Here is a 24,075-nt window from a genome sequence, read left to right as displayed (position 1 = left end):
AGAACCAAACAAGTCCAGATGTTTTTTTCCTTCAAAATCTTAAAAATATTAATTAAAGCCTACAACTTTGTTCTTATATTACATGTCTGGAGAAAAATATCATATTTATACAATAATCAATTTGGAGAGTTTTTTACTTTTTTAGTCCAAAAATTTTTATTTTTTGAACTTGTGGTTTAGTTTTTGTAGGAAACTTTTAATTCTGAATTTTGTGAGTGAACTTTTACTCACAGTGTTAATGGTGTTCTAAAATTTCTTGCCTGAGGAAAAAGTTTGTGCAGACGTACAAAACACATAAAAAATAATATTTATTCTTTAACGCTTTCGATCGTTTCGTATCACAAGCCGAACGGCTCAATCGAGGCAGGTTTACATTTAGGCTACATTTGCAGGACTGGATGTCTATATTCTCAATACTAAAGAGAACAGACACAGTCCGTCTCGCTTGTCATCTATATGTCTGTACTTTTTAAATCCACTCCCTCCTCTCTATTGCGGCATGTCGTTCTCTACGCTTTACTTTCGGTAAATTTACTCAATATATCTACCTGATAATCGGAAGCGTAATCTCTACAATGCTCTTGTTTGCTGATTTACTTTGGTCTCGGTACGAGACTAAACATAGCATCTTCTCTCCCTGTTGCCGCCTACTTTTATAAGCACTTCTCATTATATGAATCGCCAGCGTGTACAAAAAAGGTTTTATGATAATCAAGCCTAAATAATAGTTACTTAGCTTTGGTGAAATCGATTTCCATTGAATATTTAATTAAAGCAAATATTCAGTAATATTTAGTAGTTTGGTTACTATTAATATAATTACTAAATATTTTTTTGTATTACTAAATAATAAAACTTATCTCACCAAAGCTCAAGTAATATGTATTATAAGCTCTTTTCAGTGTACACACTTTATTCCTTTCGCTTATCTGTTACAAAATGAATCTGTCAATATCTTAAATAAATAAATTAGTAAGTTTAGGTCAGTAACATTACTTGTGGACGGATTGTGGACTAGTATTACATAGACGAGTATATACCTAATTTCTGTTAACACTTTGATGTTAAAATCTTTGCCAGAAATTTGTTAAATAATAATGTATATATATTCTTCTTTTAGATAAATGCATTGGAATGATTTTTGTGTTTACTAATTATTGGATATTAAGCTGATTTCCATGCAATAATTATTTTATATTCGATAGATGAGAATCGAGGTAATGAAACAAAATGCTGCAAATGTTTTTAGCTAGATATTCTTGTTAAATGTACGCATGTATCACAAAACCCTCACACATTTCACGTGTATTAATAAGCTATATGAAACATGTCTGGATCTCTTGTGCAAATGTTAATCATTGGAAGCATAAAATTTGTATAAAAAGAAAGTCCTTAAAAATTTGACTGTAAAAATTGTATATCAAATGAAATAGTCCTCGAAAAATCCCGCGATTGTCTCAATCATATAATAAGATATCAAGAAGCGCTACGAACTTTTATTTTTGCGGTGGCTTGTACAATCTTGTACATTTTCGTGATGACTTCGATATGCAATGGCTCCAGCGCCCATTGAACAATATTTCCACACAGAGAGAACGATTTCTTTGAATATTCTTTTCCTTGTTTGGATTTACATATTTTATTTATTTGATTCAAATAACATGTGTGTTATACGAAACATGATTATTGAAACATCTTTATTAAAAAAAAATTGTTTTATTGAATCAAACAGCATTAGTAATAAACAATCATGTTTGTTTCTTTAGTTTTGATTTGACTATTCCAGAGCACATATTTCTTTGTATTATATATTAATAAATTGTATTAAATCTAAAGAAATCTTTTTCTCTCTGTGCATACCCGAGAGCTAATTGTACTCCACATCCTGGAGAGAAATATAATACCTACAAGTACCCATATACTGATATAAGTATCTAAGTGCAGTATACAAAAGTACTACACTTAAAATATATGTAAGTACTATGCCTGATACATAATATACTGGCAGTTTTTTCAGAGAGAGTTCGGTCCCTCTTCGCGAGTACGTCTCGCATTATTTATGTTGCGACGGGGTGGTGGATCTGTAAGACGGCGGGGCGGGTAAAGCTAATGACGGCGGTAAGCTAGCGGTACTCGTCAGGGTGGAGTCCAATTTACGCGCTTCGTGTTCAAGTAATACCGCGTCCAGTGACGGATCCTGCGCCACGGTTCTCAAGGAGTCGCCCAACGCTTGTCGCAGTTGTTGCATCTCCCTACCGGCTCGCGAGCTCCGTAAAACGTACAGCTGCCTGCGCTTTATCTCTTGACTGAGCTGCTCCCTCAGTAATTGTATCTGCGAGAATTTTCATGAGCAATAGATATCAATAAATATGTGCACAGAATAGGAAAGCATGCAGAAAAATTCTAGCATCATTTTAAGATGTAATATATAAAATATATTGTGTTGTAATTGTAAATCAAACTTTAAAAATCATTAATTCTAAATTTAATTTATGTAAACATGTAGCAATCTTTAAAAAATGAAATAATGCTTGCATAATAGTAAGATCTAATATAAGAATAGAATCGTCAGCACAATTGTTACTGAATATATTTCAGAAAATAATTTTGTAATTATAGTACAAACGATTACAAAACAAAAGGCAAATGACAATTTTGCAAAGAAATTTGAAGTAGCATGCATGAAACATACATACTATTTTAATATCACTTGTAAATATTTGACAAATAATTGAATAAATAGATTTACAAATTACAATCATAAAATTTCTCTATAGTAAAAGATGCTTTCTGGTTCTGTAAAGTGTAATAATTATTACAAAAGTTTCTTATTTGGATATTTGATGTACATTCAAAAAATAAGTATTTAACTTTGAAGATATTAACTTGTTTTATTTCTTCCTTTATTCTTCTAATTTTTAAAAATGTTTTTGTTTTAAACGCGATGTTCAGATTTAAAACTCCAAAACAAGTTAGTGTTTAAAACAGAAACATTTTAAAGAATTCGAAAAATAAATGCATAAAAATATTTTAATATCTTAAAATTAAACTTTGTTTTTCAGTGTACATGGCGTGCCATATGTTCCGTCACAAAAATGACATGGACTTATAAGATATTTACCTGGTTTTCCAAACGCGATACTTGTTGACGATGGCTCTGTTCTCTAGCCTCCAATAATTTTTCAGCTTGCAATTGCGCGGCCCGGATCCGCTCCAATTCTCCGCTTCTGTCTCGACTCGTGTCCAACAACGAATGAGACGAATGGATGTAAGTTGATTTCATGCGTATCAGCTCAGCCTCCTTCTCCGCTAATTGTGTCTCTAATTTGCGTATCTTCAATCTCAATTCTCTGTTCTCATGCTCCAAACTGTCGAGGCTGTAACAGGTGCCTAGGAGTTCCATATGCGCCTTCTCCGGGCGTTCGTAGCTCTTGCTTCGAGCACTGGTTTTGCCCGAGGCGATCTGACGTTCCAAATTACGTTTGTCAGCTTCTAACAGCTTCACCTTCAACAAGAGAAGATATATTTTGTAAGTAGTAGCTTAATTTACTGCATACTGTTTTTATTATTCCTGCAACATTTGTAAAACATTTTACTTTGTCGTTGAGAGCATCCACTCTTCCTCTCATCTCGCTTCTTTCTTTTTGAGCAATTTGCAATTGACGTAATAATTCTTCGTCCTTGGACACGCCGCTCTCTGATGGCCATGTGGACAACCTTAACTGCGACTCCAAAGCTGATCGCTGTACTTCATTGTTTGCCAGTTCATTTTGCAGCCGTGTGTTTTGATCGATCAGCGACTGATTGGTATGTTTTAAATTGCTCAACGTCTGCTGAACCGTTTCCAGACGTTCAGATAATATCCTACGATCATTTTCAGCATTCGAAAGTTGTTTCTGCAGCTGAAATAAAAAACGTATATATATCAATTTATAATTTGAGGAGAGAAGGAGCTTACAGCAGTCTTTCTTACCTGTTTGAGTTTTTCGTTGTTACTTTGAGAGGAAGTAGTGATCTCCATTACATTGTGTTGCAACAAATTCATTTCATTCTTGAGTTCACTTTCCGTAGCAGACGCTTTCTCTAATGACAGTTTTAACTGCTCTATAGTAGATTTTAGCGAAGCGCAACGTTCTTCTAAACCTGCCATGGTACGACTTTGCGTGTCAAAGCGGTCTTGTAATTTCTAACAAAAAAATAACAGCGTTTATGAAATTTGCATTTAATATGTCGAAGATATATTGTCGTGAATATTTGTAGATTAACAAGTAAATATGCGTTCTTTTCAAAATGCAGATTACTATTTAAAGTGCGAGGTACATTTTGTGTCATCGTAAATAATTCCTTACTTGATTATGCGCTTCTTTCTCTTGCAGCATCATTTGCAGTCTTTGGAGATCACCGTCCAAAGACATTCTGTGCAGTTCCATCTCTGTCGCGCGTGAATCACTGTGACGGACTTCTTTCTGAAGATTACGTTTCTCCGTTTCCAATCTATTTAATTCCTGCCTCATTTTCTCCAGTTTATCCTAAACAAACGCAAAGTTATATTCACTGAGAGATTGTACGTAGTGATTGTGAAAATATTTCTTCTAGATTGTACCTCGTACTGGGATTTCTCGTCCGACTCCGCGCTTATCTTTATCTCTAAGGTAGTAAGTTTCTCGCACAATTGCTCGCATTCTTCTGTTTTTTGTTGGAGCGCATCCAGCTGAAAGTAAATGAAAATATTAACTTTTCCTTGCCTAATGGAATACAAGACGCGTGCTTAGAAAAGAAAAAAGATATACCTGTGCTTGATAGCCAGTCTGCGTTTGAGTCAGTTTTGCTTCTACAGATTTTTTCTCTTCCTGAAGTGTTCGAATATTAGCTAGAAGATTGTTGACTTTTACATCTGTGTTGTTTTGATTTTCTTGAGACTCTTTTAGCTGCTTTTTCAAGCTACATAATTCTGTTTTGTAATCGTCCTACAATATGAAATCATTATTGATTTTATTATGATATTGAATTATACATAAATTATATATAACATATTAATAAGTTAAATTTAATTAATAATTAAATAATAAAAATATTAAATTATTTTATTATATGCATAAATTATGTTACAATATTAAAGATCAGTATAATATATAATTCTCTTATAATCGTCGGAATTGAACATACTCTCTCTCGTTCAATTTGGGCAACTTGTTGCATAAGTGATCGCACTCCTTTTCTAACGGCTTCAGGATCAACATCCAGTATGATATCTCTGCTAGTGTCACCATGATCTTGCGCTTGATTAAAATACATTGCATATTAAGTGCATTTTTGTATTATAAAATAATAACATATTATTGTAGATTGAAATCAAAACTTTTATTACCACGCGCCGGACTCCATCTTCTCGACGGACTCATCAATTTAAATGGCATGTTCACGCTTCCGTCCATTTGAATACCGGCAATACGGCGTAGTGTGGAGCCTACGCTGCTCAATTTTTGCTCCACTTCTTTTTTAGCAGTCTCTAATTGCGACAGTTGCGCGTCGAGAGCTCTCACTCTGCCTTCGGAGCCTCCAAGACGTGCCTGAGATTAGAAATTAACATCCTCAACTTCGTGCAAACCGAGTGTGAGCCCCGTATCTCCTTTTCTCCTTGAAAACTACCTTCAGCTCTTGAAGCTGCTGCGTAGCATCAGCCAAGCAAACCTCCAGATTGTGTTTCTGATCTTCTAATTTTCTTTCACGACAGCGGCTGTCCTCGAGCCGTACCAGCAACTCTTGTTCCCGAGCACGCCATCTTTCATCTTCCTCGTCTGCTCGCGCGCGTAGCTTTCCAAGTTCTTGTCGCGTAACTTCCAAACTGTTGTCCAAGTCGATTACCTGCGACAACAAGATTCATAGGCGTTTCAAAATTCACTACCGAAAATCTGTGAATAGATTTTTAGTACACAGAGATATAACAGTATCAAACATTAATATGAAGTTAAAATTTAATAATTATCGTGTCTTATACAAATGAGAAATTATATATCTTTGTATGTATATAAAACAATGATAATTTTGCTTTTATAATTTAATCTTGTTCAGAATTTGATAATCTGAAATTTTAGCGAGTATTATTTTCTTATTTCTTAATATTAGAATAGTCATCACAAACAATAATATTAACAAATTTTAATTCTTGGTTTGAAAAGATGTTATTCTCTATTCAATATTGTTTTTTCAATTTATAAAAATTATGAAATAATAAGAATTTATTTTTTTCAAGATTATACATATAAAAACTTTATATGAGCATTTATGTTTATTTAACGCATTATATATTTATACAATTATATAATCTTATTTTGATATTTAACATTTCAAGAATAAAAATTCTCAGTAACAATATATTCTTTCTTTGTGTGTACTGACAGCATATATCGAAACGCGTCGACTGAAATCGAAAGAAAAAGAAAAATTCGTGCGTTTTTTTTACCTGTTTTTTCACTTGATGCAATTGCAGTTGTATTCGTTCTCTTTCCTCGATCTCATTAGCCAATCTGGCCTGCAGTTCCTTCTCTTCATTTTGCGCCTGGGCGTTGTTCTCGTGGCACTTCTGCAGCTCGTCCTGCGTGAAGCGAAGTTGCTGCTGCAGTTGCATCGCCTCGCGTTCCATGTCGCGTACTTGCGCCTGCAAACGCGTCCTCTCGACGTCCATAGTGGTTTTTGCGTCTTCCAATGCTAAACACGAAACACGTTTTAGCAGCTACTCTGAATCTCACAAAACGCATATTTAGAAGAGAAAATAATACCGACTTGCTATTTTTTGATACGACTCCTCCAACGTTCTTCCCTGCTCCCTTCTTTCGCTCTCAATTTGCTTAACGTGTTCCCGCAGCTCCTTGTTACTGTTGTTGTACTTTTCTTTTTCATACGTGGTATCCGCCAACTGTCTTCGTACATCCACTAACTCTTTGCGCATTGTTTCATTAACGTTGTCAGCTGCAATAATAAAAATAGAAATTATAAAATGATTAAGACAACCATGATGGAGAAATGGAGCATTGTAGGGAGAAAGTCTATTTACCGTCTTTGAGCTTCCTGATAGTGTCGTGCAACTGATTTTGCAGCCCGTCTACTTTATCCTCCGTCATGTGCAGTTGAACTTGCAGCTCTTCGACTTCTCGTTGTGTGGACTCTCGTTCCTTCCATAGTTCCTCTATCTTTAAGTCGAGTTTCATCTTTTCCTCGTTAGCCTTCAACTTCGTCTCGTCCAGCTTTGTTTTGAGGCGATTTAATTCGTCGCGCAGTTGATTGGTGTTATTACGTTCTTGATCGGCGCGCGCTGCGGCCTCTCTTTTAACGCGTTCCAAGGTGTTCTTCTCTTCTTCTAATTCGCGCATAATGGTGTCAATCTTTTCGATTAAAGCCTGTTGATCATGATGAGCTATAACAAGTTCAAATATATTTGAATATATTAGTGATATATAACGTAAAACATTATATTATTGTATATTAAAAGTATAAAACTTATGAAAACAATTAAAATTAATTAAAAATATTTAATTACCAATTAAAAGTGCCTGTTGTTTATCATTCTCAGCTCTAAGAAGCGCTTCCTCGTGCTGCTTACATAAATTCTCTATGTGCTGCTGCAACTCCTCTATTCGCTGTTGCAGCAGATTGATTTCTTCATTTTTCTCTCCCTCCATTTGTAATACAGACTGTTGCAACCGTTTCTCTAAACTTACTCTTACTTGTTCCTAAAGTCCCATAAGAAAAAAAAAATGAAAACATAATAAAAATAACATGCAGATTAGATAATCAAAGATTTATTTCAATAATTTTATAAATAATTGATTAAATACCTTTTCGTCGTTTATCTTTTTTATGCTGTCTTCTGATTGTCTCTTCATGTTGGATATAACTTGTTGGAATTCCGCGACCTGATCGCTACTCTGTTGGGTGAGTGATTGTTTAATATCTTGCGCACGTTTTTCGCTATTCTCCAGTTCTTTTGTTAGTCGCGTCACCTGCCCCTTCAAGCTTTCCTGTTTTATTAATATCTCTTTTTGCTCCTTCTCCAACTGTGTCTTCCTGATATGTGTAGCTTCCAAGTTGGTTTGCGTATCGAACAGTACTCCTTCCAATATCTCTTTCTCCGTGCGCATCGATGCTAGCTGTTCTTGTAACCTTTGGAATTCTTTCTCATTTGTTTCTAAGAGTACCTGTACAAACAAAAAAAATTGTTTTATCGTTTTGATGTACAATAATATATGCATTTATTACAATATGAATAGCATTTATTATGACACTAATTAATTAGGATTGTTCTTACTTGTTTCTCCTCATTATCTTTTACAAGATCTTTCAAGTTTCTGTTTATTCGTGCATTCATTTCGTTGGCCTGTTCCAATCTTTGCCGTAGTCTCATGAGCTCTTCGTTTAACGTTTCCTTCTTTCGCGCCAAGACTGACAATTGATTGCTCAAATCGCCACGCTCGCGAGTCACCTGTCCCAATTCCATTTCCACCTTCTCCTTTTCTATCTCCAGAAATTTAATCTTTTCGTTTAACGTAACCTTCTCGGATTCCACGTCAAGCCGATTCTGTTCGGCTTGCAACAATTCCTTTCTCAATGAATTCAGATCCCCCTGTTGATCGATGCACTGATTCGCGAGCTTATTTCTCTCGTCTGTCATCTACAATAAATCTGTAGTTAATATCATATGTATTTACTGATAAAAAATGTTAGATGTTACTTTTTTCAATTCTTCCTGCAATCTTTGCTTATCCTGCTCGTAATTGGAGCACATCGCTTCCATTTTTATTAAAATCTCCTGTACGTCTGACTTTTCCAATAGTATACGTTCCAGCTCCAATTCCAGATCGCCTAAATTATTTGAAACGTTTATATGGTATTTTAAAAACTATAATTAAAGGCTAAATTTGTGAGAGTATACCTTTGTTTTTTTCGATTTGAGAGATTAATCCATCGGTTTCTAACTTCTGTTGTTCCAACATATCCTTGGCAAGATAGGCTTTACTTAGATCTTCTCGCAATGTCAAAAGCTCTTCTCTCATTTTACTGCATCTATCTTCCTCCGACCGTAAACTTAATTCTCTGAAAAATTTTTTATAAAAAAAAATATATATAGTAATTTGTAACAGATTTGAAACAAATTGTGGTATATAAAATACAATTAATTTAATTACTTCAAGTCAGCATCTTCTGATATTCTGCTAAGCTCACTTTGCAAATACAACTTTTCATCTTCCAAGTTGTCACACAGTTTTTGTAATTTATTATTAGTCTTTTGAAGTTTCTCGTAATTATTTCTAAGAGCCTCCATCTATAATATAAATGCCAATAAGTTATAACAATAAATATATATACGCAAAGAAGTATTTAATGTCAAAATATTAAAATATATTAGTTCCTTTCTATTTTTTAAATATTAAAAACGTTTTAGTTTTAACCAATGTTTAGATTTAAAACACAGAAACATCTAAAGTTGTGAAAGATTTTAAATCTAAACACACCATTTAAAACTAAATCATCTTTAAATAAATATTTAAAATTGAAGACAAAAATAAAAAATTTTAATATCTCAAAATTAAACACTTTTTTAAGTGTAGAAGAATAACTTTAATACTTTGAATCCTACCGTGCTGTTAAGTTCCATTTTACTTTTATCCAATGCATTTTTCTCCAATTTCACAGTGTCGAGACTTTTTTGCAGCATGTCCTTCTCTTGCTCTAACTGCGCGCATTGCGAACGGCATGCATCCAACTGAGAGATCAATTCCGCAACTCTCATATTTAACGTCTGAGCATTTTCCTCCGCGGCCTCGCACTGTTTACGCATCGACAGTATCTGTTCCTTGCTGGTTTGTGATTTAATCTAACGCGGAAAATACGTAAACGAAGCGTCAGTTGTGAACATTGTAAAACTTTATCGTTTTCTTACGGGATACAAGATAGGTACCTGTAGTTCTCGTATCGTCAACTGATACTTCTGCAGAGCCGCTCGTACCGCGTTTATGGTACTTTCCGCAAACGCCGGTATAGTGCTACCTCGCGCGCTTCTCTTGGGCGATCTCTGCTGGAGTCCGCTACGCTGGGATAGGTGGACGTGCGGGGACGTCTGCTTAGCGTCGGCATCATCTCGGCTTTCGGCGTCCTGGATCACGGCATGCGCGATATCGCGTAACGCGGACTCCAGCACTTCGATGTCTTCCTGCATACGCACGGTCTGGGTCACCGCCGCCTCGGAAACGCCACATCTCTCTTCCTACACACAAAAGGAACCAATATTTTATAACCAATGAACTCTCAATATAACAAATGTTTAGCCGCGATATTAGCCAATATATTGCTTATGTATTGTGTTACTAGGGATTTCCAGTAGTGCAAAACATTGGCGCAATATTGAGAAGTAATGTAAATGCAATATTTCCAATATTGTTTCGATACTGTAAAGTGGATGCTTCACCTTATTAGCCAATTTGTCTAAGCAATACTGGTTTGATATTGTTTTAACATTGAAGCAATGTTAGATTATTTAATTTTTTATATTGGATATTAATTACATTCTAATGTGAAACCAATGTTTTATGACCAATATTAACGTTACATTGGGAAAGTAATGACCAATGCACTCTCAATATAACCAATGTTTAGTCAATATTAACCGATGTACAGCTAATATATTGTGTTACTAAGGATGCTTACTAAATTGCGGATTTCTCGAATAAGCTGGTCTATCCGGTCGTCTTTGGTACGAATTTCATGTTGATCAGCAGTGTGCTGTTGCTTTAGCGCTGTAATCTCGGTTTTTAGGATAATCACGGCTTGTTCCTCTTCCAGTTGTTGCATCTTCTGGGACGGCTAAATGTAAATTTTTTTTTAATTTTTAAAATAATGCAAATATGTCGACCCTTAACAATAAATGGCGTACATATATGATTCCTCGTGTGACTTGCGAGTTTTGATTTAAAAAATTAATGATAGAAGGTAATATCCTAGCAAAATGTTCTCAATTGGCATTATATTTAATCATTTTAATACTTTGAGAAAATCAGATCTATGCGATCTGGGAAATTTTGAATAAAACTCCTGGAAAATCTGGAAATTCTCAGGAAATTTTTTTACAAAATTTGAATAACCGTAAACACTGAATTGGCAATACAATTGTAAAATAATCTTACCGTGCTTGCTTGAAGCTTCATAGTAAAGTTCGTACTATTGCACGCCGATGTCATTTCTTTAGACGATGAAATAATTTCGTTCCGCAGTTTGGACAAGTCCCTTTCCGTAGTAGATTTCATTTCTGCGAACAGTCTTTTAACGGAAACAACATCGCGCCACAGGTTCAGTAATCGGTTATGCTCAGAGATGTAATATTCATTGAATGCCTGTTCTTCTTCCTTCCATTCGTCTTCCTTAATAGCCAATTCTTCTCTTAGTATGTCCCAATCGTTACTTAGTTTTTGCAAATCGTTAGTTAGTGCCTCGTTTGTTTGATGAGACTCCTCGAGTTGATCTTTCAGAGATGCGTTTAATTGCAAAAGGTCTTCGCATCTGTAGCAAAAGAAGAAGCATTTTTTTTAAATGCACGAATTCTATGCACACATCGTTTAAATAAATATTTTCATCACTATTTTCTGTTTAAATTATTTCCCGTAGCACTTCGATTTACGTTATTTTTACATACTTTCGTCGTTCTTCTCCAAGCTTTTTCAAGGCAGTATCCATATCGTGAATTTGCTCCTCTCGTATATCCCGAAGTGTCTGATGGGCAGCCTCTAGCACTGTAGTAGAGGACACAATTGGCTTGCTGGTGTCGCACGGAATAGTCTCTGTCATCTGATTCTCCAGTTCCGAACATCTTTGTTTATACTGCAGAACCTAAAACACATCTTCAATCGTTACTCGCTTATCGGTGAATCTTATAGTTCGCGCGCATCAGTTAGACTTGTGACAAAACAAGAGAAATCAATTGGTACTTGCTTTAGCTTGTAATCGCGAGACAAGGGCAGCTTGATGCTGTTGAGCTTGTCGATATGTGTCCAAACGTCTCTTGTAACTCGCGGTCTCCTCCTCCAAGCGATGACGGAGCTCGTAATTTTGCCTGACTAGAGCATCCGGCGACAGATCCTCGTCACTGCCTTGGTCTTCTTTAGCACCCCCGCTGCGTGCAGAATCCATCTTACTTCCACTGATTCGTTCTGTCTGTAAATGGATAATTTTCTACTGCACTTCACGTTACAAAAACGAGTTTTACTTTTATATTCTAATTTTATTTAATCGAAACTCTTTTGCATCACACGCTCACATACCAAATCATTGAATTCTATTCTTTTTCACAAATTCAATACCAGTATAAAAGAAAACAAGAGAAAGGAACTGCATACGTACGAAATAAAACATACTGTTGTTGATAAATTATTTACTTTATTGTAGATTTTTATTTAAAATTAATTTTAAAATCAACATATGTTGTTTTATCTTAATTCGAAATTATAAAAAAAATTATTTTTAATATAATATACATATATACTATACATAAGTATTATATGGATAATTTATATAAATAATGTAATAAATATAAAATCTAGTAACACATGTCAAAAAGCGCACACGAAGATGCACATGTGCATCTTGGTTAGAATTCTGTTTATTGTTTATTGCTAGTTGTCATGGCAACGGTGACGTCACATTCATTGGCGTAACGAACTGGTCCGCCATAAGAATTACACATGGATAGAAGTTTTATTAGCACACGTTATAACACAAAAATTTTATAAATATAAATTTATGAATAGAATTTTATTTTTTAAATTAAACCCGAATTAATTTTGTGCTTTGTAATACAAAGTAGAGTTTTAAATCATGGTAACAAGCAAAGTATAATTTTAAATCGCAATTACTGTATTGTTGTAACATCATACTTATGTACTATTCTGTTTTTATTATTAAATTTAATAATAAATAATTTTTAATATAAATTAATATTTATAATACTATGCAATTCAATTATATGATAACAGACATAATGAAATTATTTTTTAATAAATTTAATTCTAATTCCAATTAAAAGAAAAAATTAAGAAAAAAGAATATATTCTTTTCTATTCCATATAACAATTTTTTAAAAAAACTTAAAGTTTTTTTAATGTTTGCATAGAATTAGTGTTCTCAGTTTTGCCCTTTTTATTACCTCCTTAGTTTTGGTAGAAGCTCTGAGAAACGGTGGCCGCCGCCTCTCCGTCTGTCCTCTTGCCGATAATTGAGGAGTTCCTTTCGAAATTGGCTGTAACACATGCATCTTTCAATTAATTTAAACAATTAATTAAACTCTATTTCACATCTCTGCTTTAATCGAACTTTATCTCGGATTTTATTCTCGAAAAAAGTCTCTGCTTCTAAATGTTATTTTTAATATCATCTACATATTGGACGTATCTTTTTCGGGAAATTCTGTAATTGCGAATATCCATGAGTTTATCGTCGTGATTGCTTAAAGCAGTTAACTGCAGAATTATTTTATCATTTGAGATACTGCGACAAGTAGATTAAGCCTAATTAAGCTGATAAAGTTACAGGATTAATCCGCTTTCGTTTGGTTTGATATTTTCACTTGTAGATCGTTATCAGCTCCTAATAAATTGAACCGCGACCTTTGCTTTTCAACATATTTATAGTTACGATAGGTCAGCTTGTGGATTGATTGTATGAAGCTGTGCTATCAAAATACGCTGTTATCGCGATACGAAGACGAAACAAATTGGTAAAGTAAAAGTTCTAAACATTTTCTGTGTTTCGTCTCCGCCGTTACATCTTTTATCGCGACCGTATCATTTAGAGTAAGATGCACATGGCCGAGATAATATCTAATCTACCTTTTTTCAGGTATTCTACGCGTGCTCATTACAGTACAGAAAAAAAAAAATATATATATATAAACTCGAGAATAAGACGCACAAAATTAATATTATTCTGCGTAAATTAAATTTAAAAGAAATAGATTATATTTCACGTATTAAAGTGATGCACGCTGTTCTGGCATTCGTAATTAAAAACATATAATAAAAGTAAAACTATAAATTGCAATCAATGTATTTTTACTGATTTGTAGTGGTATACTTATAACTGTGATAATTAGTGTGAGTATTCACTGACTTTTAGTGAGTTTTACTTCAGAATTAGTGTACAATCACTGAAAAATCAGTGTATTTATTTCACTGATTAACAAGTTAAAAATATATCACTGAAATCAGTATATTTTCTTTGATAACGTCATCGATAAGACAGCTGTATAATAAATTTGTCAAGATAGATGTTTCGCTTTACGATCATTACAGTGGTTTTAAATGTACGTATCGCCGACGTCGCAACGCAGTGTTGATGCATAAATCGGACCTGCGGTTTATCTCGCGCCAGTTATTAGTGCAGGTGCTGAGTTCTCACGAGGTGTATGGTAACCGCGTACGGTCGCGTGAATAAACAGCCGCGGCGAAATCACACGTTGCGAGATCTACCCGTCACAATCCAATCGATCGATCGATCGATCGATCGCTCCACCCTTGCGGCATTCGACAGCGTCATTTAAAAAAATCATCGCTTAATTCACGGGATACCATAAATTTTAATGAAATCTAAGGCGATCCCTAACAATCGTCGAGGATTGAATACACTGAGAAAAAAATATTAAACAAGCTAATGTTATTTGTGTCACTTTCTTCGATATCTATTGGTTAAAAAAAAATTTGAACGTGATGACGAAATATACATTTTAGTGAACTCATTTATTGAATGGTTTACTTGTTTGTTGGGAATAAAATTTGACTTTGTATTTAAAGTTCATTTCAGTGAAAACAAATTTATATCTTGCAAATAAATTTTTAAGTATCTTAATTTACATTGAGAAAAAAATTGAGATATTAGCAACCAACACTTTTTGTTACTTGTGATATTTTCTTTGATATTTATTGGTTACAAAAAATTTTGATTGCGATGACGAAATATACATTTTAGTGAACTCATTTATTAATTGGTTTATTTGCTGGATATAAAATTTGACTTCTCCAAATTTAAATGAAGTTTATTTGCTTAAAAATATAAATTTATATTTTACATATAAAATTGTAAGTATCTTAATGTATATTGAAAAAAAAAGAGATATAATATTAGCAGGCAAAACGTTATTTATTATTTTCTTTGATACTTAATATTGGTTACGCAAAATTTTTAATGGCGAGATATATATTTAAGCAAACTCAATTTTCTTATTAATCGGTTTACTTGCTGGGACATTTGGTAAATAAAATTTGATTTTGCTGTATCTACATACAATAAATATAAATTTTTAACTATCTTTTTCGTCTCTAGATTTCATGCGTTTGTTCCTCAGAGCATAGCCATCGTCACAGAAAATTCAGTGATTTGGAAATTTGATACGCAGCTATTGAAGAGAAAAGTATCTCTGACAATACGTGTTCGAATATTTTTCCATGACGTAAGCGGTAAAGGAATGACGTACGATGTTCGCGGTAGGTTACTGAACGCCACGAGGACTACGATCTACGATGAACACGCAGAGTTCATTTAGCCTACGACCAGTAGGACAAAGTCCACTGCAAGGGTGACGTTATCGTTAATGGAAATTGCAGCGTGTTCACGCGCGGTACATGTAAGTCATCGTGACGACTTAAAGCCGTAATAAAGAGGAAGGAGGAAGTCTCTCTTCGTACGACGGGAAGTCAAGCCTGGCGGACGGACCAGGTTGGGCTCATATATCGATTGGTGCCATTCAGTGCCTGGCGGCGGCTCGAGCTTCTTCTACTTCCCATTCGCTCAGATGCCAGATACTAGACGCCCTTCGTAGGGAAGACAAAAATTAAATGCGGACTCGCGCCGGGTAACTCGAGTTAAACGCTTCACCCTCCCCGAGAGGAAAGAAAGAGAGAGATCCGATTTCCTCAGGAAAGAGTGAAAGATGAGAATCGGAAAGGAGGTTCCGATATAGTTACGGCTTCCCTCTCGATTAACGCTACGTTGAAGGACAATTCAGTTCCGATTGCTTAAAATTGAAGTTAAGATCAAGAAATTAAAGTTGAAGATCACCGCGTTGCAAGGTCGAGACAGCCTCTCGTGTATCAATTTAATCGGCGACGGTGATTTTTTTTCTCGTGTAAAATTATTCCATAGATATCTCTTCTTTTTTTCAGCGACTGGGCTGTGTATCGCTGACCGACATAAATGCGCGCCATTATATAAAAACACGGTTATGACTTTTCGCTCCCGATTCCTCCGATTTTATTGGAGGCGCACGTGCCGCGCGGAACGTAGCTTAACATTGGACTTTGAGATCAACAATAATTTCAGATAATCGTATTTGTCACGGGTGACAAATGAAGTGCGGAAATGTCAGACTCAAAGTGCAAAACTTCATTTCGGTATCAATGGCGACCCAGACTGAAGAGGCGAGGCGTCTTCGTTTATATTACGCGTCGCCCGATAGCGGGTATCTCGTGTAGGCAATAGTTTTTTCTTTTCTTTTTTTCGGCGACAAAGAGAGAGAGAGGCAAATATGCAAAAATACCAGTTTTTGAGTCCCCGATCATTCGCGGCCCACGTGCTTCCCCTGATTGATAGCCGCGCCGGCGCAGGAAGGTCGTTCTAGCGCGAGAAAAATACGTAGTTGCAAGCTTCAAGTTTGTCACGGAATATTTTGCCTTTTATTTGTTTTATGAAGTTTCAGTTGACAAGGCCTCATTTGAGGGGCAGCGATCGAAGGGGATCGAGCCGGGGTGTCTGGCTGCCCTCTCTCTCCTCTCTCTCCTTCTCTCTCTTTGTATCTGACAAGTAAGTTTTTGTAGACTATGGCTTCGTGGGTCAGCGAGAAGACCGTATCGTCTTTTCCCTCTTTCTCTCGGCCTTCTCGCTTCGTCGTCCCGCCGAATGATAAGCACGCCGTGGAGAACTGCACACAGATTTTTAACAGAATGTGGGGGAGCCTATGCAAACTCCACGTTTTCCTTCCCTTTTTTCCGTCTACTTTGTTTTTTATTTCTCCTTCCGTTGGAATACGACAAAGTCGGGAATGCGATACCGAGAAAATCACGTAAAAAAAGACGTGAAGACCCAATTCTCTTGTTGACGAAAGTCACATAGCCTGTTGCGCTATAGAAACTCGTGGAACTATCGGAAAGCGCGGATTTCGACGTTGAATGAAAAAAGTGGATAATATACTAAAAAGAATGTTTGATAATAACCATCAATATCGAGTGAAATAATTCCAATTAAATATTTAATTAATAATCAAAAATAATTTCACTTTTCTAAGTATTTTATAAATATTACTAGATTCGATTACTTACTAATAACTTGAAAAAGTAAAATTATTTTTTGTAACAATAATAAAAATAATTAATTGGTCAAATATTTATTTCACTCGACGAACATTCTCTTCCGGTGTACGCGAGGCGAAGATTGCGGTGTACGATCGCGCGTCGTAACGTGCGAGGAATTCGCGAATCTACGTGCGGACATTTGCGGTCACGCAGTTTCGTAAGGGATGGCCTAATCTTTTGCCCTTGATCGTGTGTAGACTGCACTAATTCTCGTTATCATTGTATATGTGTCATGAACTTTATTAAGAGATCAATCGGCTTATTATTATTAAACCGAAAGGCGCTCTTAGAGGACTAATCTCCGTTACTTATTTCGTGATAACATTTCCCGAGCTATCGCTTGCCGTACCGAGGGGTGGAAGGGGAATAAAAAAATAAGAGATTATGGAAAACGTTGCATATATTAGACGTGTCGTGTGCGAAACGTGATTTCATTTACACATCAAGTGTCCTTATGATAACCGCTTTTGGATTTTCTCTGATAACGTTACGAAACGCTTCTATTAGCGGCCTCGATTTTTGCATATCATCTTTGTAATCGATGTCATTTGTTTATTTGCGTATTTTGCGCGTTATCAATCGCGCAATTTTGTGAGATCTATAGACGATATGGAAAAAAGAGAATGATGAAGAGAAATTCTACTCTACGCACAGAAATTACTAGTGATCAATGTCCAATGATTAAAATTCGAAGTCTAATGTATGCTGAAATAATATTATGTAAATATGCCAATCGGAAACATGAAATTGTAAATAAGAAAAAAGACGTATACAGCATTGTATTATATGTATATGCATTTACAGCCAACCACAGTTAAAGTTCAAAATTAAATAATAAAATTAGTATAGTAATAGTTAACTTAATTAATTTTCAAATTTAACTAATTATTGAAACACAAACTTTGACTCACTAATTTTTTTCTTAAGTTAAAAATTTATGTAAAAGAAAATGTTATAATAGAAAAAAATTATTTTTATATAAAAAACAGTATTTTTTATTATGTCGTGTAAATTTTATATATATAAAATTTTAAATTTGTTTGATGATCCGTTTATTGTATTTATCTTGTTATTTACAGTAATAATCTTTTTTTTTTTAATTGTGATGTTCTAATTTAATATAAATAATACTTTTCACAACTAACTTTTAATTTAACTAAAATAATTTAATTTCTTAACACAACTTTTTAATAAATTAAGTCTGTACTTATGGAACTGTTAACTGTAAGTAAATTAATTTTATAAGTCATTAATTTTGATGTAATTTAGTTTAAAGATAATATATTGATTTACCCAACTATAGTACATGTGTGTGTATATATATAATATTTGATTTTTTAATATTTAAAAAACCAAACGTGTGTTTATTTGACTCGAAAGTCGCATTAAAATGTTGCATCAGCGCGCAGTTGATACAATTATATAACGGTGATGAACATTGCCCGCGGTAATCTGTAAACCGCTACGTTTTCGGAATTATGCAAAACACGGATATGTGATAATGTTTTTTCTCCATGCGATTCGATTCAAAATGAAATGTGCATTCGATGTGTATAAAAGTCTGTACGTTATTCCGAAAGAATTTCTCACAATAAGGCCAGCTTGTTGAAGTCTCTCGAGGAAAAACGGTGTTACAAAGGATATTTTACCCCGTCGCGTACGTTGTCCTATCGATCGAGCGTCTCGCACCCATGTGGCGAGTGTGTCAGTGCACGCGTGTCAAAGTGCGCAACCGGGCTTGCATATTTCGTGTAATATACGCATGTGAGTAAATACACGCAACGCGCGCGGCATATGTCGCGCGTTTGCCTTATCACGGTCAGAAAAGTGTGATTCGGAGGCCGTGTTTCTTCCAAAGATTAAATACGATGCAAATACGATGATATCTCATCGATGACGATGACGTAACGTAAGATCGTAAGAAGGGAGAATCACACATGTGTCCCCGTCCAACAAAGTACCTTCGCTAAATGGCACGACACGCGTAGACATATATTTGTTCAATAAAAGGAAGAGAGAGAGAATAAACGGAAAACAGATGCGTTTACTTGTAGATCACGTGCTGAGCATATATAAGTGGGACACGTCTCCAAAAATGTTTTTATCTCGTGCATGTAGCGTGTATGGTATTTCGTATCGGGAACATGTAACGTAGCGAACATGTGACTAGTGAATGAGGTTGCGACACGTGACAGAATGAACCCCAGTTCATGAATAGATTATTATGATTTTACGTCGACATTCCCCTTTGCGACGAATGCGTCATACTCTGTGAAACTGCCCAATGGTCACTGTCCATTTTATGAATATGAATGTGTTATATATTATGTTGCACATTATGCACAAGATTTGCATCAATTTTATTAAACAGATTTTGAAAATAAAATTATATGTCAAAGCATTTTTCATTAAGGTATACGTCAGAAAAGTATCATTATATTGCTAAGAAAAACGATTATTCAGTTTTAGTTATTTTCTTTCAAGTTAAACTTAAATGCACAAATTTCAATTTAAGTATTTATGTAGTTAATTGAAATATATAATACTTAAATAGACAAAATTTAATTCAGTTGGTAAATTTAATCAAATTAATATTTTTTTCTCAGTGTACTATTTTTATTTTAAATATTTTGTGAATATATATCTGCAAATCTAATAATAAGTTATCATAAACATCAAAATATATTCTAAATCTTAGTTTCAATGATTAATTTAATACTTTAATCAAGAATAATAAGTATATTAATCTGACTTTTCTTTGAAAAACTTTTATAATATTTTTCCTTGAAAGAGTTCCTAAATTTGTTTCTTGAATGTACACATAATTTACACATATAATAATAAATTTTTTTCTAAAAGTTGTGTTGAGTATAGTTTAAATTGTTGAGTATAGTTAGTAATCTTTGTTGATTGCAATCTACTTATTTTATTAAGAAGAAATGGTTTATTTGAAAAAAAAAATTAAACATCAAAATCTATAATTTTAAATAAATCTGAGCAAAAATCTAACACGAAAGTTATTATATCCTTTTACATTTACGCATTTTTTGAAAGTATAAAAATAAACAATTTTTTTCGTGTGATGTGCGATGAATAATTTCGAAAAATACACAGTAAATAAATATAAACATGTTAAATTAATTTTTATAATTAATCATAAAATTTTATAATTATTACATTTTACGTTCATATCTTAGTTAAGTCACGAGAGATCGGATAGAGTAATAGGATCTCTTCTCTATATCACCAGTGCGATTGAGATAATGAAAGGAGTCAATCAACTCTCTCGCTGGCGTGGAACTAGTTAACCGATGTTGCTAACGATTTCATTTCTGCGCTCTCAGCGAGCGTTTAATTGAACCTTACAGGACTAACCACATGTTCAAAGACTTCGTCGATCAATTGCACGATAAGGGCAGCGTACATAATTAGACAGCGAGAACTCATGTTTAATCGAGAATTCGATCGTCTTCGAACGATCAGGCAATTTAGTTTATATAGAAACTTGAGAAGTAAACTGCTCCATTGTGTTAATACTAACAAATGCATTGTTATTAACATATACAATATCTACAGAATGTGTAATTATGAAAAAGCGAAACTATTTTATTTGCTTCGTGACAGATGCAGTTCCTAAAGCACCAAGTGTATAACATTTCCTTGTTAATTGCTACATTTTTTTTTAACAAAATTATTTTAATGTGGAAAACTGGAATTGATTTTAATTGTTCTTTTAGTTGCCCGCTTATTTCGTCATACTACGCTTGAAGCCCGAGACGACGCTTATTTTTTATTTTAAATGCATATAAAAATCCAAAACGAAGAGATCCCCCTATAATAACTTTATTCACATACTCTTAATATCTTGACCTAAAGAGAATATAACGAAAAAATATTCACAGTACCCATTTTTCTTTATTACAAATATGTGAAAAAATTATTAATATAATTGTTAATAATGAATTTTATATTGGTATTTAAACTAAAAATGAACCGATAATAATCTCCAAAAGAAAAGAAAGTCAGCACAACTCACCCGCGGCATCTTTAAAGCGCGCGTCTCGATGCTTTTCCGCAAAAGATTACCGGAAGCAAGCGGCTTCTCCGGCGGCGACGAGGGAGGACGGCTGGCGGCGGTACAGTTTCCTCAGGGCTTCTCTCGGCGGCTACCCTCTCGACAGCGGGGGTGCAATCGCTTGCGTTCGCCACGGATGGTCGGACTTCACTGAGGCGCCGGGCGTCGCGACGCTTCTGCTCCGTTTTGTTTCCTGGGGATCCCGACGCGGGCGGCGGGATCGCGTGCCGCGCGCGGCGCGCCCACGATACTCCTTGGACGCGCGCGGTCCCCGTTTACGTCCCCGCAAGTCAGCGGGGTCGCCGTGTACGCCGAGAGTGTATCGCATCCCCCGCGTCGAAAACGGGGGCGGCCAACGCAAACGCGGCGTGAATATTCGAGCGCCGGGAGAGAGTTCGCGTTACCTGGTTACGTATAAATGCGGATAAATTTCAACTTGATACTTTATCAACTTTACGATTATATTACAATATTGCGTGTTCGAAGGGGGACACGAACATTTCAAATAATTTTTAAAAGGATTATAGAGGAATAAGTTAAAATCATACGTAACGATAGACTTGATGGCTGAACATTCGCTGTTCTAAAATTATTATTTTATGTACAATTGTTTGCCTTCATAGAAATGTAAGATAGATCACAAAAAAGGATAAAATAGAATATGGAAACAAAACATTGATAATATTTAGGTATATTTTTAACAATACATTTTAAAATATTTGCAACGCATGTAGAACATGATATAATGCTTACATTTATAGCAGATGCATAATTAACGCTAATTAATAATAATAACTTATATGATAAGCAACATAATTTAATTTCGTTTGCCGCTGATCAAAATTACATGTTTACTTTTTCTCGCTTTATCTCTCTCTTTCTCGCTCTCTTTCTTTCGTTGCGATTAAAAAATTATCTTTAATCTTCATTGAGCTTTTAATGATTTAAAAAATATTGTTTGCAAAATGAGAGAATTTCGACGTATGAAAGACAGATAATCGAAAATGTCCTCGAATATCCCGATAATTGATAGACAGACGATCCTTCCGTCTTCCGGATCGACGTGCTCGCCTATCCGGACTAGCCGATCAAAACTTTCTTTTCCATGTAATTGCCCGAAAGAACGGATATCGTTTCGCATGTTCGACCACGTAATTATTTCCTGCACGCAGGGAAAATATATTTCTTTCGTCGATGGAGGCAATCCGCGAATGGTACACCCTCTTCCGGAGAGGGAGGGAGGGAGGGTGAGTTTGGCTCGTATTATGCTTTTCCAATTCTGGAGAGTCGTCCCCGCGCCTTTCTACGTAGAATCCAACGCGGGCTTATCGCTGCGGTCACGTCAGTTTGCTTTCGGAATTTGGCCCACAAGGGATAATATAGGTTACATGGTACCGCGCATTTGGAAATGCGATAAACCTCCTTTCCCCTACGTCCAATCCCCGACAAAACCGAGCCTTCAATTGAAATCATGTTAACTTTACCATTGTCTCTGAAATAAGGATCATGAAAATTGAATTCTCTATTTTTAACATTTTTTTGCGCGAAACTGAAGCTATGTACTTAATATTTCTATTCTAAATTTTTTACTAAATTTGTTTTTAATTATGTTTTAGAGAAAACAATAATATCAAAATAAAAACTAATGTGTTTGAGCAACCATTGTTTCATCTATAAGCAAAACATTAAATTTTTTATAATCTGGTTTATATATAATTTAACCTTTTTTAGAATAATACTTTAATGATCTTAAATTTTAGGAGAAAATATTATATTTTTATTTTAATATTAAAATGGTAATCTAAAGAGCACAATACAATTGTTTTAATAATAATAGTATTAAAAAATTCTAATGTTTAAAGATATAGTTATTTTCTTTCCAATATTTTTTGTCTCATAAAAATTAATGAGAATAGATATTTTTTTCTATGTATGAAACTATAGTTTATATATATATATATATAATATACAAAATTCTTCATATAAACTAGTTACTTGTTTAACGCTACATGATCTCATTTCAGTATTTAACATTTTGAAAATAAAGATACTCTTAAAACAAATATGTTCTTTTTACCTGTACAGTTACACTGTTAATCAAAGGTTGTTTTATGTAGTAGAAAGATTTATTACGTTATCACACGCGCTAGGTTAAGCTTATCCTCGTCTAATTTTGCGGAGAACGAATACATTGCAGTAAATTAGAACATACTGTTAATTGCTTGCGTTTATATTTTTATTACTTTAATCAGAGCTAAAGTATAAAACAAAAGAGGATAGATTTGCTATCGCAGAGAAGCCTCTGTCTCCTGTCACGAGGCATTTCCATTTCTGTCAGTGTTATCGGGACACGCGAAGGGTTAACGTCCTAAATTACGACGTAAATCTATCTACTGATTTATTGCGCAGATGACGGTGTCGAAAATTGCGACACTGCTCCGACAAGACAATGAGAATTGTTAAATATATTTTGTGCGGATTTAGTAGAGATTTTAATCTATTCATATGTACCATATGGCTTTAATACGCATTACTATACACGACAGATATGATACATTAATCCTCAAGGGCCAATCATGGTCGATATATATTCAGTGTCCGATTAACTTCTAGAAA

The 24,075-nt window shown here is 34.6% G+C and overlaps 1 protein-coding gene across 1 annotated transcript; it reads right to left on the bottom strand.

The window, feature by feature from the left end:
* Nucleotides 1-284: 284 nt before the first annotated feature.
* On the bottom strand, nucleotides 285-23,190 carry LOC105839196 (rootletin). The gene is made up of 27 exons (XM_012685337.3): nucleotides 21,421-23,190; nucleotides 13,190-13,282; nucleotides 11,980-12,201; nucleotides 11,684-11,877; nucleotides 11,178-11,550; nucleotides 10,702-10,857; nucleotides 9,956-10,261; nucleotides 9,635-9,871; nucleotides 9,183-9,319; nucleotides 8,930-9,090; nucleotides 8,729-8,859; nucleotides 8,306-8,668; nucleotides 7,836-8,195; nucleotides 7,538-7,730; nucleotides 7,055-7,414; nucleotides 6,784-6,969; nucleotides 6,464-6,708; nucleotides 5,650-5,865; nucleotides 5,369-5,570; nucleotides 5,167-5,279; nucleotides 4,791-4,967; nucleotides 4,604-4,711; nucleotides 4,350-4,529; nucleotides 3,974-4,186; nucleotides 3,597-3,902; nucleotides 3,122-3,505; nucleotides 285-2,332 (listed from the first exon to the last, which is right to left on the bottom strand). Exons 1-27 carry the CDS (start codon nucleotides 21,427-21,429, stop codon nucleotides 2,054-2,056), a joined length of 5,904 nt encoding a protein of 1,967 aa, XP_012540791.1. The 5' UTR covers nucleotides 21,430-23,190; the 3' UTR covers nucleotides 285-2,053.
* Nucleotides 23,191-24,075: the final 885 nt, after the last annotated feature.

This window comes from Monomorium pharaonis, chromosome 7 (genome assembly GCF_013373865.1).
Source record: "Monomorium pharaonis isolate MP-MQ-018 chromosome 7, ASM1337386v2, whole genome shotgun sequence".
NCBI classification, from domain to species: domain Eukaryota; kingdom Metazoa; phylum Arthropoda; class Insecta; order Hymenoptera; family Formicidae; genus Monomorium; species Monomorium pharaonis.
This window is presented reverse-complemented; position numbering and strand designations above follow the sequence as displayed.